General features: G+C 31.3%; 1 protein-coding gene across 2 annotated transcripts; it reads left to right on the top strand.

Moving 5' to 3' along the window:
- Positions 1-2,882: 2,882 nt before the first annotated feature.
- Positions 2,883-16,101, top strand: LOC143063547 (GATA-binding factor 2-like). 2 transcript variants are annotated; one of them, XM_076235757.1, is made up of 7 exons: positions 2,883-3,022; positions 3,340-3,700; positions 6,067-6,528; positions 7,863-7,928; positions 8,839-8,984; positions 11,862-11,987; positions 15,164-16,101. In XM_076235757.1, exons 2-7 carry the CDS (start codon positions 3,484-3,486, stop codon positions 15,539-15,541), a joined length of 1,395 nt encoding a protein of 464 aa, XP_076091872.1. In that variant the 5' UTR covers positions 2,883-3,022; positions 3,340-3,483; the 3' UTR covers positions 15,542-16,101. The 2 variants fall into 2 exon arrangements, with proteins under 2 accessions (XP_076091872.1, XP_076091879.1); XM_076235764.1 differs by lacking the exon at positions 7,863-7,928.
- The last annotated feature ends 168 nt before the right edge of the window (positions 16,102-16,269 follow it).

Below are 16,269 nucleotides of genomic sequence, written 5' to 3'. Positions count from 1 at the left end.
TCATTAGATAAAATTAATAAAAAAAAATATTGTTTAATGTTTGTTAAAAATTTAACATATTAAATGTTCAACTTTAATTCTGTTGTAGTTAAATATAAAATATAAGTGTTTGATTGTAGTAACAAATATATTACTATTAAATTCTTTATGACTTTGAACAATACAGTTTATCAGTATAGTATGCATAAATAAACAATTTACACTATAGACAATGCAGATTATCAATTTGATATCAAATAGACATCGACGTAAATAAAACGCGAAAATTATAATTATTTTCTTTATACGGAGAAAAATCAGAGAATTATTAAAGTTATTTTATACTCACATTTATTGTGTTACGAAACATAGCCTTTTTTTTTAGAAACAATTCAAATTTCCCCTTTATTCTTTTGAAGAAAAAAAAACTTTTTGTTTTAATTTTATAATTTAAAAGGGAAACTTTATAACTCCATATAACTGAAACTGAAAATTACATATTGTACAATATTGTACATCGCCGATAGGGTCTATTCAAATATTTAAAAAATATGATTGTTTTCAATCACATAATTAGTCTTTTCCTTCCAATATTGTTAAAAAATATGATAGGCAAATATGAACAATTAGTGAATAGGTGTGATAATTAGATAATTATTCATTTAGTAAAGGTGTTATATCCGCCAAGGAGCAATCATAAAGTAGCATTCACCAATCATAAAGAGGCAAGTATATAAGACGTAGATAAACACATTGTGATCATTACTTCTCTAATCAAATTCTGATAATCAGTAACAAGATAAACACCTCTGTGGAAATTAGATTTTTGTATGATTTCATTATTTCTGTGTCTTTTAAAAGGTAGGTGATTTACTGATATAAAAATATAAAGTTATTCTAAAATATATAGTTGGAAAACAATCAAAACTAAAACAAAAGAACTGTTTGTACCTGAATAATATGTTCGGCTTTAATATCTATGTAAGAGTCCGTATTAGAAAACTTGAGAATTTAAAAAAAAATGTTTCATTTATAATAATTTTGTATTATGACAGGTTATATATTCGAAGTGATTTTTTTTAACATTTTATCGAGTTTTGTATTATCAATTATATGCAAAAATTATCTATTCCACTGGAAGTAAAATAAATTTTCATAAAAACTAAGTATTTCGTTTGGATAACACGTTACTAAATACTAGTGTCTAATCTGTTTGTACATTTTGAACAATATTAAATGTAAATACTAAACTAAATTAGTATTTCTTTTCTTTGTAAGGGCAAATAACATTCTAAATTAGTGTGGTACTTCTCGAAAACAAATATCTATCTTTATAGATAAAATAAAAAAAATCTTTTAAAATTACAACTGAAATAATTTTATAAAACAAAAGAAAAAAAGAACATCCGAAATACATCTAGATTTCTAACACAAGGTTAGTACAGTGCTCCTCTCTGAGCTTAGTGTACAGTTACAATATTTTATGCCAGTAAATAAAGAATAATTTGCAAAAGAAATACAAAAATCATCGAAATTTAAACTTTTGTTCATTACTGTTATTATTTAATAATTCTGAAATGCAATATTTTAAGCCAGAAAAAAATCTGAATATCACCTTTAGTTTGACCAAGGAGGTTATATAAAAATCTCATATAACCTCCTGGGTTTGACAATACAAAATATCTATATTTTTTGCTGAAGGGAAGACCAATCATAAATAATTAGGAATATCCTCCGCAGACAATACATACTATTTAATATTGTGTGATAATTAGATAAATAAGATAGTGGAAAGGTGAGATACTTTGATAAACAATAGGAAAAGGTGATATAATTAGATAAACAATAGGAAAAGGTGAGATATTTTGATAAACAATGAAAAAAGGTGAGATAATTACAGGTGATAATCAGGAAATCAACTATTAAAACTTAACCAATCATATTTCACGAGGATATAAGTATGAATACATAATCTATTGCAATAGTATTTATATCATTTGTTTGAAGGTTAATGATCACATCTTTTAACATCAACCAAAAACTGTTAAAGAGGTATGAAATACTAATGCTTTCCACAATTATTAACCTAATACTTTGAAATATGATTTTAATATTGGTAATTAAACAAACAGAATTTTGCTTAAGTACTCTAATACATAACTTTAATACGATATTAAAACTATTCGGTAAGTGTAAATTTGTTACATTTTAAAAATAAATTGGATTTTTAATGTAAAACGGAAACTATTTTCATAAAATAATAAGGAGTAATTCTTAACCGTCTAAAATTTGAGTCAGTATGGCGACGGATACGACTTTAGCTATCCAATTTTACGTTACAAGTCTACATTAAATTCATCGCATTAAATCGAGATCTTGCCCTTTAATTCCATAAAAGTGTAACGTTGTAACACCAGCGAAATGTGTATATAATTATGTACAAGTCACTTAATCCACCATCGCTACCTTAAATTCATAAGGGTAACGCAAACATCTTTTATTCAAAAGCAACCAAGGGTGGACTCTAGTAATGTGCTCCATTTGCCATCCTTAAATTTATTGCTATTCCCAAATAATTATCACCACAAGATGAAAAAATCAGCATCTTTTTTGTCGTGGGCGGGGCTTATCCTGTTCATGTACAAGACAATTGGCACTTATCTCGCAGATCTGATATTGATCTTAAACACGCCTACTAAACAGGAGCTGGAGGCATGTACGATTGATTTTTGTCTGATATTATTATCTGATTGACAAAAGAAAATGAAATATTGAAATACAGAAGGAGGAGTCATAGGCAGAAAGAAATTAAATATAAAGAATAAGATATTTGATTGGTCTATTTGTTTTTGTTGCTATACCCGCTGAGGATACCCAGTGCTGCCAATTGTAGAATGAAACAAATGCGGTGTTGTTTTTTCGATTCATATTGATGGTTACTGTTGGGAGCGATTCAAGTGTTCTTAACTTTGTATTTACCTACTTAAATATATATTGTGTTTGAACAGATGCAGATTTCAAGGATTTCAATGAAGGCAAAAATGTGTGTTTTAATTCTAATACTTTTTGCTACTATTGTTTTGGTTTAGGTTTTGCGATACTTATATTAAATCTTTAAAGAGCAATAAGTATATATGCACGTGTCGTATGTTTACATTCTTGTTTGAAGGGGTTGGTTATCTGATTATCTATGATTATCGAAAGATCTTTAAAATTTATTATAATTTTTCATCACTTAAAACATTTACATATTTATACTAATGTTTTAAAGACATCATCATTTAGATACTTATAAGTTTATTTCATCTGAATCGTAGTAAAACAAATGCATTTGAATAATACCAATTTTATTTTTTGCAGATAATTTGAGTTATTACAAGTTGGAACTGTGCATATTTGAAGACAATTTGCTTAAGATATTTCGTTTATTACTGTTTGTGGATTAACACGAATTCGGAATATTTACTCTTATAAATAAATATTTACAATCACCATAAAACAACTATGGATGTGAGCGCTGAGCAACAACATGCATCAAGCTGGCTTAGAGCCGAAGCCCCACGAGTAGGGAGCTACGAACCAACACCAGGAATGCTGCCGTCTGAAGACATTGGGGAAATGTTCACTCCTCATTTCTTAGATCAGAGTTCTCATATGAATGCTGCAGCAGGATACTACAACCAGGCTGCAAGGGCAATGGGAAGTTACAGATCATCTCATGGTAAGAATCATATTATCACTTAAATAGTCATTTTTAAATAATTTTCAATAATCTAAATAAAATAAATACTCTAGCAATTGTAAATATTGAAATTTAAACGAAAATATATCTTTTTGGCCGTCTTGCTGCTTGATTAAACTTTTATTTATTTCTATCCAAAGAAATATTAATTTAAGAATTATTGTTAGTTATATTTATTTTGATATATTTGTTATATATATAAGTTTTCAAGTCCTAAATGGTCCCCAAAAATTATTTAATAAAATGAATGTATTATATCAAACTTTCGTAAAATTTATAAACAATAACAAAACATGTAGATATGAAATAATACTTAAAAGATGTTATCATGTCTTGTAAGAATGTCCGTTCAACGGAAAATGTGTTGTTTATCTATATCTTTAACATATAGGAAACCACTACAACCTATTTATAGTCTAGCAAAGGAAACGCGCCGTTATAACAATGTATTAAATATATCCGATCCCAAAAGTTCAAAAAATATTTTAAGTTTTTAAACTATACAGAGACAGTTTATTACAATGAAAACGAATCTCCACAATTATACTGGCTAATCCCCGTCACGGCGTCAACCAGACTCGGCTCGCTCTCGTGTTTCACTTTTAAAATTGCTTGAAATTGAAATAATGGGCTATTAAGAATATTATTCTGTACTGATGTAACATAAACAAAGTGTTTTTAGCTTCTGGTTCTGAAACTGTAGGTTTTTAGCTGAATATTTCTACGGATTGTCCAGTTCGATTTTAAAGTTTAACTAATACCGGAATATTTTTGGGTTGACATTCTTAACGAAATAGAATTATTTGATTCAATATTTTGAATGAATTGTAATTATAGTATTACCTTGCATAAGAGCGGCGCCACATGTTCAAAATTACGAGGGTCAATTTCTACCAGTTAAATTACATTTCTAAAACGTTTTATTCAAATGTTATTTTAATAAAATTAGATGAGACTTTCCCTTTATCAAGCTAAATATTTATTTAATATGGAGTATTTATTTGTTGATGATAAAAGACAGAGTTCATAAAATGACACTTGTCATGTTATCCACTGCGCGATGAAATCATCCGTTTAACACTCTTACTTTCTTCCAGATGTTTTCAATGCCAAATATTCTACTGGGTTACTCAAGTGTCCTAGTACTTAATAATGTATAATTTTCTACATTGTAAAAATGACGGTTCGTAATGTCTTAAGTGGAAACCCTGCTGGTTTGATTCCTACCAGGTCCTAACCCCCAACTGATTTAAGCCGCTTATGTCAATGTAATGAACCCCGACACTTCTGGCGACTGACCACCACTGCACTGAAATATACAGCGCTGTAATCAATTACTCACTGATTGGCTTTAATTCATAGACAAATTGTTTCAATTTATTTAATAAAATTCCACTTCAAAACGTGGTATTTACCAGTACATTTTCTGCCACAGAAAATAAACCAGGCATATAACTGGGAAATAAATCTACCAGGATAAAAAATAACCGTGGGATTCAATGTAAACTGAAATGTACATTCAAAATAAAATCTTACAAAATGTGAATTTAAACTTCTCTCTTACATTTTGATTTTCACCGATATTTGAAAGGGCTAATATTTATGAAATTATGTATTATTTTACTATATTTGTAAAACGAACTGCATTTCTCTGTCAATTATTTTATATACAGAAATTATGTGAAAATATGTTCAAGCATGTGAAAAAGTCTGAAAATGCAGTTTAAATTATAAGATCAATTTGATCTTGTTTCTTAAATTGAAGATAAATGAAAGAAGTAAAAATGGGAGTTTTTTAAGGTGTAATTTTACGTGAACTATTTTTGCTTCTACACCAGATCATCATTCCAACAAATTAACTGATTAAGTGACTGCTGAGAAGGAATTGGAACTGCTATACCAATTAATTTGCAAATATTACAAAAAGTATGGGAAAAAGAGAAAGTTTCTTATCACACGGATTTGACATTATATTTTAGTATAAAATTCTCACGCTGCAAAATATTACTGAAATAATCTTGTTTTTATAGTTATGATTTTATCGAATCAAAGATGTGAAATCTGGTAGCCTGGGGTCAAAGCAACAAGTTGCTAATATTTCTGTTACTCGACAGTATATAATACATATATAATACCAATGCTTTAATTTAACACAGATACGAAATATTATCTTCTGATAGAATCTATATAAAAAATAAGATTGAAAATAAAAATCTTTTCCTAAAGATAACAAAATATATCTGCCGGAGAAATAATGAGAATATAATACATTTATTTTTCCCTCTATAGCTTATGAAGATTTTTTTCCTCAAAATAAGATTTAAATAAACGATTTTCTTTTTCAGTGTCCGCATCAAGCCAAGTATGTCGTCCCCACTTCCCTACACCTCTCCACTCGTGGATAACAGATGCAAAATCCATGGTACCACATGCACATTCCGGTTGGCCGATGAGCCCCTTTAACAGCAAAGGTCTTAGTCATGTTTCAAATTCAGCGGGACAACTGTCTGGTTCATCCTCATCCATACCTACATCAAGTTCATTCAATTTCCCGCCAACTCCACCCAAAGACGGAACACCAGAGAATGTGAACGCAGCCACAGAATACACACCAGAATCAAAACCAGTCAAAACAGACATACATGACAATCAGTCGCCGTCATACAGCCATACAGCTCATCCCATGCCGACATATCCATCTTATGTCACACCAGGTTCTGACTATGCCGGAAGTCTGGGATTCCACCCTGGTAGCATGTTCAAGTCAACAATCCCTCGACCAAGAACAAAAACCAGATCAAGTGCTGGTAGGTTATTCCTCTTTTTTGAATTTGCTGTGAATAAGTTTGACAATTACACGTCATTTGATTTTTCAAGATTAATAAATATCGAATCAATCACAAAGTATATTTAATTTAAAATTATTGAAGACATATTTTGATAAGTGATAAATTTTGTTTTTGATTTTTATCTAAGATATATTTTTAACATACTTCCGTATTTTTAGCAAAGTTAGAGTTTCTAGTATAAGCCACGGATACAAACACTTGAGCGATCCGATAAATCCGGAAACACCAGTTCAAGTCGTCAGTAGCTACACTTAATTTTAACTTTATAACGTCAACAAACAGACACTTCTCTAACTTTGAAAGTTCGCTGGCCTCATTTCCCTCAAACAGAATAGGAATTATTATTTAATATTTTTTCGGAGAAATTTTAATCTGATATAAACACTCAATAGAAAAGTGTGCATATAATGCCTGCTTATTAATGTTCTAGTTATTCAACTTTACTAGATATATATGTTTTTATTAGCTTATTAACATGCGTAGTGCTACCATATGGTATGGTTTTAATTAGAGAGCAATTGATGCTGTTAAAAATGATATATAACAAGCACTCTTACATTTAAGTGTTTGTTAATTAGTTTACACATGTTAAGGTTTTTTTGTCAATAGTTGCTTTAAGAGGTGGTAGAGGTTTTATTTATGTTTTTTGTCAAAAGCTAATGTAAGAGGTGGTTGCGTTTTTTTTTTTTATGCACAGCTTATAATTTTATCAAATCAGTCTTCAGTCCTTAAATCAACGTTCTCTTTTTTTTTTTTACTAAATCGACACCAGCAAAATGAAATGAAACAGTGAAATTATGTGCTGTTAAAATTTACTGTAGAAAAGAGAGTTCCGGATAAGTGTAAAGAATTTTTCGCGAAATTTGAAGTATTTTTTTTAATTCAATTAAAATTTGTATTTACATAAGAAGTGCAAAAAAAAATCGCACGATTTAAAATCTTTTTAACTATAACAGTACATAATTTTGAACGCACCACTTGATAAAGAAACTATCAATCTTTTGAACATTTTTACAAATCATGGTATATATTATTGATAACATTGTATATATTATTGATAAGATGGGATATCGAAGGATTACAATCGATAAATTATTTTCATTGGATTAAAAGGACACTATAGATGCAATTATCGCGTTCTCTAATCATTTCGTCGTGATTTCACTGCATTTTCACCGAGCACCGTGCACAAATTTACTTTTCAAATCACCGTGTGTAGTGATGGTTTAGCATAGATTGGAAAAGGTTTAGAAATAAAAATTAAATAAAAGCCACTTTTCCAATTGTTTTAGGACGCTGTTCTGCCGACGAGATGTATTCGATGATTTTACCAGGAAGCCAAAGACATAATATCCCAGGTCAGAATTAACTCCCTTTATTTTTTATAAATTCTAAACCTAAAATTATCCTCAAATGTAAATAAAACAATCGCATTAATTGTAATAGTTCTCATTCAGAAAGTTATTATAAACTTTACTACGCTGTGTCCGTTTAAAGGATTATCAGTGACATGTAAATTGTAAGCGTTCCGAAATACAGTCCAACTGCGGTCGCGCCAGGGATAAGTAAATTTACGCGCAGCAAATAAAATCAAAATATTTTAAAACTAAATATTTGTTAATCTCTTCCTTATGTTTACGAGACATTTCAATCTAAGGTATTTTGTAGTTTAGTATTGGCGACAATTATAACATTTAACTTATTATATAAATCTAAATTACGCGTTAATTGGCGGATATAGTTCTAGCCCGGGGTGGACTTGGAAATTAAAAAAACTCATACAGTACCGCGTAAGTGGACCTGACGACATAATTCTTCATCGTTACTACCGTAATAGTAAATCGTGTTGCGACATTGTTAACTCTGTGGCCGTAAGACGAGATACACTTTTAGCTCGAGTGTTATAACGTCCGGAACTCTACAACTTGTATCAAATTCTAATTTTTGATAACTTCAAAATTATTTTTTATGCATTGCAATTGTTCTTATGTTCAATAGAAGGACACTTAGTTTGTATATAATATCATAACAATTAGAAATTTTCCCATGAACAAATCCAGACAGAGGATTTTGCATTCCTATAAACAACTCTTACATGTAGCTGAGTTTGGCGCCATATGTAAATCCTCAAAAGTCTACAGATCTAGTGAAATAAACTTTAATAGAGTAATATTTCAAATATTTTAACATCACGAACATGTATTTAATAAATAAAAATTAACGGAAACGGACACAAAATTAAACAATATGTTTCTTTTTTATTTTTAGAGGGGCGAGAATGTGTAAATTGTGGAGCTACTTCAACGCCCTTATGGAGACGAGATGGCACTGGTCATTATCTGTGTAATGCTTGTGGACTGTACCACAAAATGAACGGCCAAAACCGACCACTCATCAAACCTAAAAGACGCCTGGTAAGTCATATTACTTGTATGGCAACTTGGGGTAACCTAGTGGAATAAAAAACGGGATTTTATGGGTGTTACGAAACACGATTTGTACTCAGCTTTTAACAGCCTGTCAAGTTTACATCAGCAATATGTTTATTTTCTTTACACTAATATTTCTTCGTCGTAAGAAATGTCCATAACGACTGCTGCTTTCTAGGTAATGAATCATTCTACGTTTACAATTCAAGCGTACTATTTTTGACATTTCTCATCAGGAAAGACGTGTCAATTGCACAACAAAAATGCATATTCGTAAGTTTTAGGGCGAAACTTAAAGAAACTATATGAATTTTATAGGGTAAAACTAATAAATGTACGAAGTTATTTTGCGAGTACATGTCAGTAGTTTAAATTGTGAAAAAAGGATAGACGACACATAGTGTGAATCAGTATTTTTTTGTGGGTGGTCAAATTATCTGACACTAAAATAAAAAGAAATGTAATGAATCTTTATGTGCTAATTATTACTAGGGCAAATCGTTCGCTATTTTTGAAAATATACGTTCTTTTTTTAAATAAACATATTAAATTTTGTTAAAAAAACATAGGGTGGTCAAAAAATTATTTTTACCCAATAAAATCCCGTTCTTATCAGATAGATCAGCACTCTTTTGTTTAAACAACATTCCTAATTAGTACTACAAAAATTTAAAGTCCATTGGTAAATAAATGTCATAAATACATCAGTTTTATTGATACAAAGAGGCAAATGAAGGAAGGAACTCTTTTGTATTGAAGGGTATTATTCAAAACTAAATCACCCATCTCACAAATATATACAATGTTATAGATATTGTGATAAGAGGTGTAAGATCTATCTGATATACCACAAAGACAAATGCAGAACTATTGATGGGTAAACGGACCGAGATTCATGAGCTGTGTAATATCAGATAATTCGAAGCGAATGCTATGATCTCATTCATCGAAACCAAGATACGGGGTCGTGTGTGTCGCCCAAAATATGAGCTGCAGTGTCGCGTTGCCTGAGATTTAACAATAAGTTTTCATGTATTTGTTTGTTTCCAATTTGTCATGACATATATGTTTTTGGAATAGAAATATTTAAGATGTTTATCGGCACCAGCTGAAGCAAATCTTTAATACTTATAGAAACTATAGATCAATACTAAAAGATTGATTCGATTGATTTGTTTGTTTCTACTTATTGATCAGATATGGGATCCGACACTGATCGTGTAATTTGAGTGATGGAAGGAATATAAATGGTCGAGGTAGATGTCTTAATGCCAAAATAAATGTATCAATTAAAGCGATCATGGTCCTCGTCACGATAAGCCGTCACGATGATGTTTCTCGATGTTAGATTAAACCTTGCTGAAGTGCGTAAGGCCTGATATAAAACTATCAGCCCTGCTTGGCAGTGGATATACATCTTATCGGTCCGAGTCCTATCATCAACACATAAACGCACATTCGTATGACCAATACATATAATCAAATCTCTTGTGTAACTTTATTTATCTTTTAAGAAATATTTCCTGTAAAATAAAATTATAGTTATTGTAATAATGCTTTTTGACCTCCTTCTGTTAATAATAACTTCATTGCATTGAGCATCCGATTTCATTTGAATACGGAAAAATAAATCATACATGTAAGGTCTTTGGTATGTTTTAAGTTTATTTTTACATTAAAATGAATTACAAAGCACTAGCGTAGTTCATTATAACTGGCTAAATTATTTTGATTTGGCTAATAAATAATAGTTCTCATAATTTTAAACACTTAAATTACCGGACCAAAATTTTCTATAAAAGCCTAGAAATAAGATACCATTGTACATTTAATACAGGATGAAAAATTAATACATGAAATTTTCTTTAGACAACAATGGAGCTTTTAAAAAAATGAACTATCCATTTTCTGTGTAGAAAAAAATGATAAAATGTATTTGTAATAAGTGGTGATATCGGGCACGTTGGGCGTGAAGGTTGTTTTTTGCCTTAAACATTTTGTTGGAAAATCTCTGTGGGAATATACAAATTTAAGGATACAAATTTCGTTTGAGCTTTTGTTAGTCCTAATTCAATATTTTCATTAACACAATTGTGCTTTGTGTATAACACATTCGAATGCACCTAGCACGCTATGATATATATCATGTTTCTGCTTTTACAGTATTGAGCAGCAACGGCACATGAGTTTTAATTTTCAAAATTATATAAAGGAAGAATGTCAGTTTCTATTTCTGCATATATTTAGTTTCCTTCTCTGTGTGGGGTTTTGTCTTTATTCATCAATCACAACTCGCAATTCACAAATATTTGATAACATACGTTTTCGTCAAACAATTAATACAAATTTGCTTCGCCTACGGAAAATTCGACTCCTGCGTCAGCAGGTACGGCGCCATTTGCTCCAGTTGGGTGGGTCAAGTGGCTCGAAGGAAAATTCAGTTTTCTCTTTCCTCTCCTTATCTATGTTTCGTTTGGCATAAATGCATGGCCGATCAGCAGTTAAAGATACATTTGAAATCAGTGCCGCCAGGCTAACATATCCCATTTATTTGTTTATATAGTGAATAAGTAAAGTAACTTATCCCGCAGCTTGGTTTATAAATATTAACAGAAATAGATTCTTCTAACAATAAACAACATGAAAACAAAATAACAATATTTCAAAGTATGCATTAACGTATGATTTAAACTGTTGACTGAAGAAGCATATATTTACGTACACACCCATTAGTACTTTGTCATATATATGAAAATATGAAATATAATGTTTTTCAAAATAAGCCATTTTGTGTACTCATTTTTTTTTACAAATTTTTAAAATAAGCACTTTTGTACTAAATTTATTTTTTTTTGTTTACAGTCTGCTGCAAGGCGAGCTGGAACCAGTTGTGCCAACTGTGGAACGTCAACTACGACATTATGGAGACGGAATCAAAATGGCGACCCAGTCTGCAATGCTTGCGGCCTTTACTACAAACTTCATAATGTAAGTTTTAAAAATATTTTCAGTGAAATATTTAAATTTTCGACTGACATTAAACAGGACAATACAATGCATGTATTTAAATGACCGTAGGCAAAATTAAGACATTTGGCATGTTTTACACAAGAATAAAGCTGTTAAACAAACGAAATTCCATCTACATGTAACTGACCTACGGACAAAACTTGATGATTTTATCAGTATTGAAATTTTATTACTAGTGGACAAGACCGCTATCTGGTCATCTAAATTTATCAGAAATCAAAATCTCTGGCCAGTGTCCCGTCCTTTGTCGGTTAGTGTGACCGAACAAGTTTTTTGCTGTAATTGTCTGTGAGTCATATACCCTTTTCAATTGTTAAATCTTTTAATTGCATAATTGCTTTTAAAATATTTTTCTTTAACAACTTAATGAAAACTGGTCTTAAAATTCTTCCTTAATTACAAACAATGGCGACAGTTTAAGTTTGTATATCTCATCTGTTGTAAAACTGTTCTATTATTAATATTTTACATTAAAATGACAACCCGTGCTATAATATAATTTTTGTGTAAAAAGCTTTTCTAAATTAATATCACTTTTCTACCAATAAAAAGTGAGTTTTTGTATTGGTGTTTTTGGTACTTTGTGGTACGACTTAATATGTGATCGTCGTATAAGTTAGAAACACTCGGACCAAAGCTCTATCGTGTCTCGTCAATATAGTTATGGATTTCCTAATGCATATAGGAATAATTTTCTTGTCAAATTGTTACAATACAGGAGCCAAATCATTCTATTTAAATATTGCAGTATATTGGTTTTTGTTGGGGTGATTATGTCTGGGGAGAGAGTTGAAAAATTTCCAGTCAAATTACCCTTAAAGATTTCTATTGATCGGCATAACTAGACGGCCTCGAATTCACGGCCAACAATTATTATTTCGTTATTTTCGTTCCTCCATTTCCGTGACTCATTTTACTGCTATTTTGTTATTGATTAACCCTAACTTGTCAATGTTTTTTTTTTATAATTTTCATCCATTATTTGGATTAAGCGGTGTGGCATAATTTTTATTCAATTGCAAGGGTAATGTAACATTATTTAAAAATTCTTTTCAAAAAGGAAAATGTTGATTGACTGTAAATCATTCATTCCAAAATATCCTCAAGTAGTTAAAAATAATATCATAAAAGCTAACATTCGTGCACTTTGATTTAAAGAAAAACTAAATATTTCACATTGGAAGTTATTAAAAGAAATTTAAAAATGAAAACAATTTGAATTAAGAAAAAAAAAAGAATTATAGAGACACGCACCTCAATTTCTTTTTCTTCATTTAAATCTATTATAATGATAAATTGAATAACGTTACGGACTTAATATATATTATTTATATGAATTTGATACACTATGAGAGATCAAAGGACGGTGTGTAAAGCAAGGATATATAAGGTTTCAGACTTTACGGAGACAACATCAAGACGAACTACGGGTGATTAAATTTCACCCAATTACTCTTCATTGCAACTCGCTTTCAGTTTAACCTTGGGTGTATCTGTTCTTTAAACCTCCTCCGCTGAAGAGCTGTAGTTAAGACCATGCTTGATTAACTATCGTTTGTGTTTATTTTTGACATAATTATACCACAATACTTAGGGACAGGGTATTGACTTCCCGATAATACCCGTGATGTTTGGGTCACGCCCCTCATTTCATGGATAGATATATGTATTGAATGCCACCAATTCCACACTTTTCAACATGTAAGGATAATAAAGTGATCTTGGTTATGTCGTACCTCTGGCGACAACTTCAAATATCTTGCATTCTTTTGCATTGGGCCTCTATTTCGTAATAACGTCTATACCCACGAATTTGGCCCATTACTGTCATCTTGGTTCAAAAGTAAAACCACTGAAATTTCTTTATTGCTATAATTTCTTTCCAATAAAATAATTTCATATTGTCACATTTAATCAAATGAAAATTGTATGGTGTGAAAATTCTTTGTCGGTAGGAAGCGCTAATACTCGATAATTACAAAATTTTGTCCATTTCTGGTTACTTTTGTCGATTAATACCTGATCAAGTAGATAAACCCAACCTCTTGCTGTGGTAATAGTGCAGACCAAAAGGTGTCTGCTGTCCTTAAAAAGCACCGCCGTGAAACATGCTAATCGTTGAACCCGACCACGCTATCAGAATAGACAGTTGTAATTATCAATCTATAAAATTTCAAATTTAAGGATTCCTTCTCATTTGATATAAATAATTGTTTTAATAAAGATAATGAATTTTGAACAATAAAATATGAATGATATGAAAACTCCAATTCATGAATTCTAACGACTATGACAAATCTCTGATGCAATCATGATAATGGGTTATTTATAATTATTCACTTGAAAAGATGCCCTGAGAACTAGTCTTCATACTTCATTTCTGCAAATGACTTTAGTAGAAAAGTCCTCTGGTTCTCCCCTGACAAATCATACCTGAAAATGACCAATCTAAGTATTGATAAACATTCAGGTAAATAAAGTTTTAATCAATGTCTCCGGCTTCTGAAATAGTATATTACCGCCGATTAACCCTCTATGGGACCATCACATCGACGGCGATCACGTCGCTTTTCCCCCTGACCACACGTTTGAGTGACAAGGTAATTCAAAGAAATAATAGTTTGGATAATTTAAAGTAAAAAGGCACTGACAAGTCGAATTTGTGTTCGTTGATTCTCCATACAATGACGTTGTAATCAGCTTTTGCATGGCTGGTTTCGCTGTTATACCTTGTGCCAATGGACCGTTAAACACACTGATAGTTAAAATCAATTATAATCTTGTGTTATTACCGACTCTACAAGGCGACATTTCCAAATAGAAAACGATTTCTGTGATTTATGTTTACGTAAACGTTCCTCATGTAAATTACATATATCATTAACTAACTATATTTATTGCCTATTTATTCATGATGCACAGTAGTAGTCAAGTATAATATTTACAATCAGAATATGCACGGAGAATGAGCAATGAATAGCAGAATATCTATTGTCAGACAATAAACTTCTGAAATTATTTGTCTTGTATACCAATTATCCGTTCTCAACCTTGCTCTGAGATAATTGGCCAACATTCCTGCTTGTGCTAGATTTTAATGTAATATTGCAATAAATTATTTCTTTTCTTTGCAGGTTAGCCGACCTCTTACAATGAAGAAAGATGGCATACAAACACGTAACAGGAAAATGTCAACAAAGAGCAAGAAAAACAAAAAAGGAATGATGATGTCAGATTTTCTGAAACCATTAGAGAAATCTTTCGGAGGTTTTCCGGGAATGCAAGGCATGCACGCTCCAATGCCAACATATATGGGAGGATATCCTTCGATGGGATCAGGACACATGCAAAACCCCACAGGATTAAGTCATGGAGGCTTTTCTGGTGGTTCTAATTATTTCACTCCATCAAGCTACGCATCATCATTTTCGAGCATCCCGAACATTTCATCATCAGGGTTCTCATCAGGACTTAACTTGTCAACGTCATCAATGGTAGGAGCAATGGCATAAAACTGTACAATTAAAGTCGTTTTAATGTTGGTTTTAAATCCACTTCGGCGCACAGTGCGTTCAAATGGTGCTTCCGGTATAAATGTTCTGATATTTTCCGGGATATGGCAGTGTTGGCCGACATCTTGGAAAATGTGACAATGTTATGGGCAGTGACTGAATTAACCGACGATGGCTAATATGACAATGACACAACTAGCGTCTCTGTAAAGAAAAGACACAAACTTTTAAAATGCATCAGACTATAACAGAGCCAGTGAAGGTGTTCGTTTGCGTGCAGAGACATCATAACTGAAAAGTATATTTGTCACGTAAAACAACATTTTATTAATATTCCATTTGTCACGGAGATTGACAATACCTGATCATAGTATTCCGGGTATCATTTTTCTACATTCATTCAAACCTCTACGCAAAACTACATAATTTATGAAAACCGAGAGCCACGACGCGTTACCATGAGGAGAGGAGTTCGAGTGGAATGACCTAGGGTGACTACAAAAATACATTCTATCCGGCTCGCGTATCACCCTCTAAATTCACTTAGTGTCATTTACAGTATTAACTGTGCTGTAGACATTTAAACTTCAAAGGAAACCAAACCCTATGAATGTTGATCTCTTTTTTCAGGTATCCCACAGTACTTGTCAGTGGTCAAAATTAGCCATCTAGAGCGTGAGACTTACTTTAACACAAAAACAGTTTATATGTGTTTGCTCAAAGTAAAT

The sequence above is a fragment of the Mytilus galloprovincialis genome, chromosome 1 (assembly GCF_965363235.1).
Source record: "Mytilus galloprovincialis chromosome 1, xbMytGall1.hap1.1, whole genome shotgun sequence".
In the NCBI taxonomy this organism is placed as follows: Eukaryota; Metazoa; Mollusca; class Bivalvia; order Mytilida; family Mytilidae; genus Mytilus; species Mytilus galloprovincialis.
Note: the sequence above shows the minus strand (reverse complement) of the source record. Positions and strands in the feature narration are given on the sequence as shown.

Excerpts from the sequence above, each read along its gene's own strand:
- LOC143063547 (XM_076235757.1), top strand. The coding sequence starts at position 3,484 with ATGGATGTGAGCGCTGAGCAACAACATGCATCAAGCTGGCTTAGAGCC. Across the intron at positions 3,701-6,066 it reads AAGTTACAGATCATCTCATG|TGTCCGCATCAAGCCAAGTA; the intron begins GTAAGAATCATA and ends TTTCTTTTTCAG. Across the intron at positions 6,529-7,862 it reads AAAAACCAGATCAAGTGCTG|GACGCTGTTCTGCCGACGAG; the intron begins GTAGGTTATTCC and ends CAATTGTTTTAG.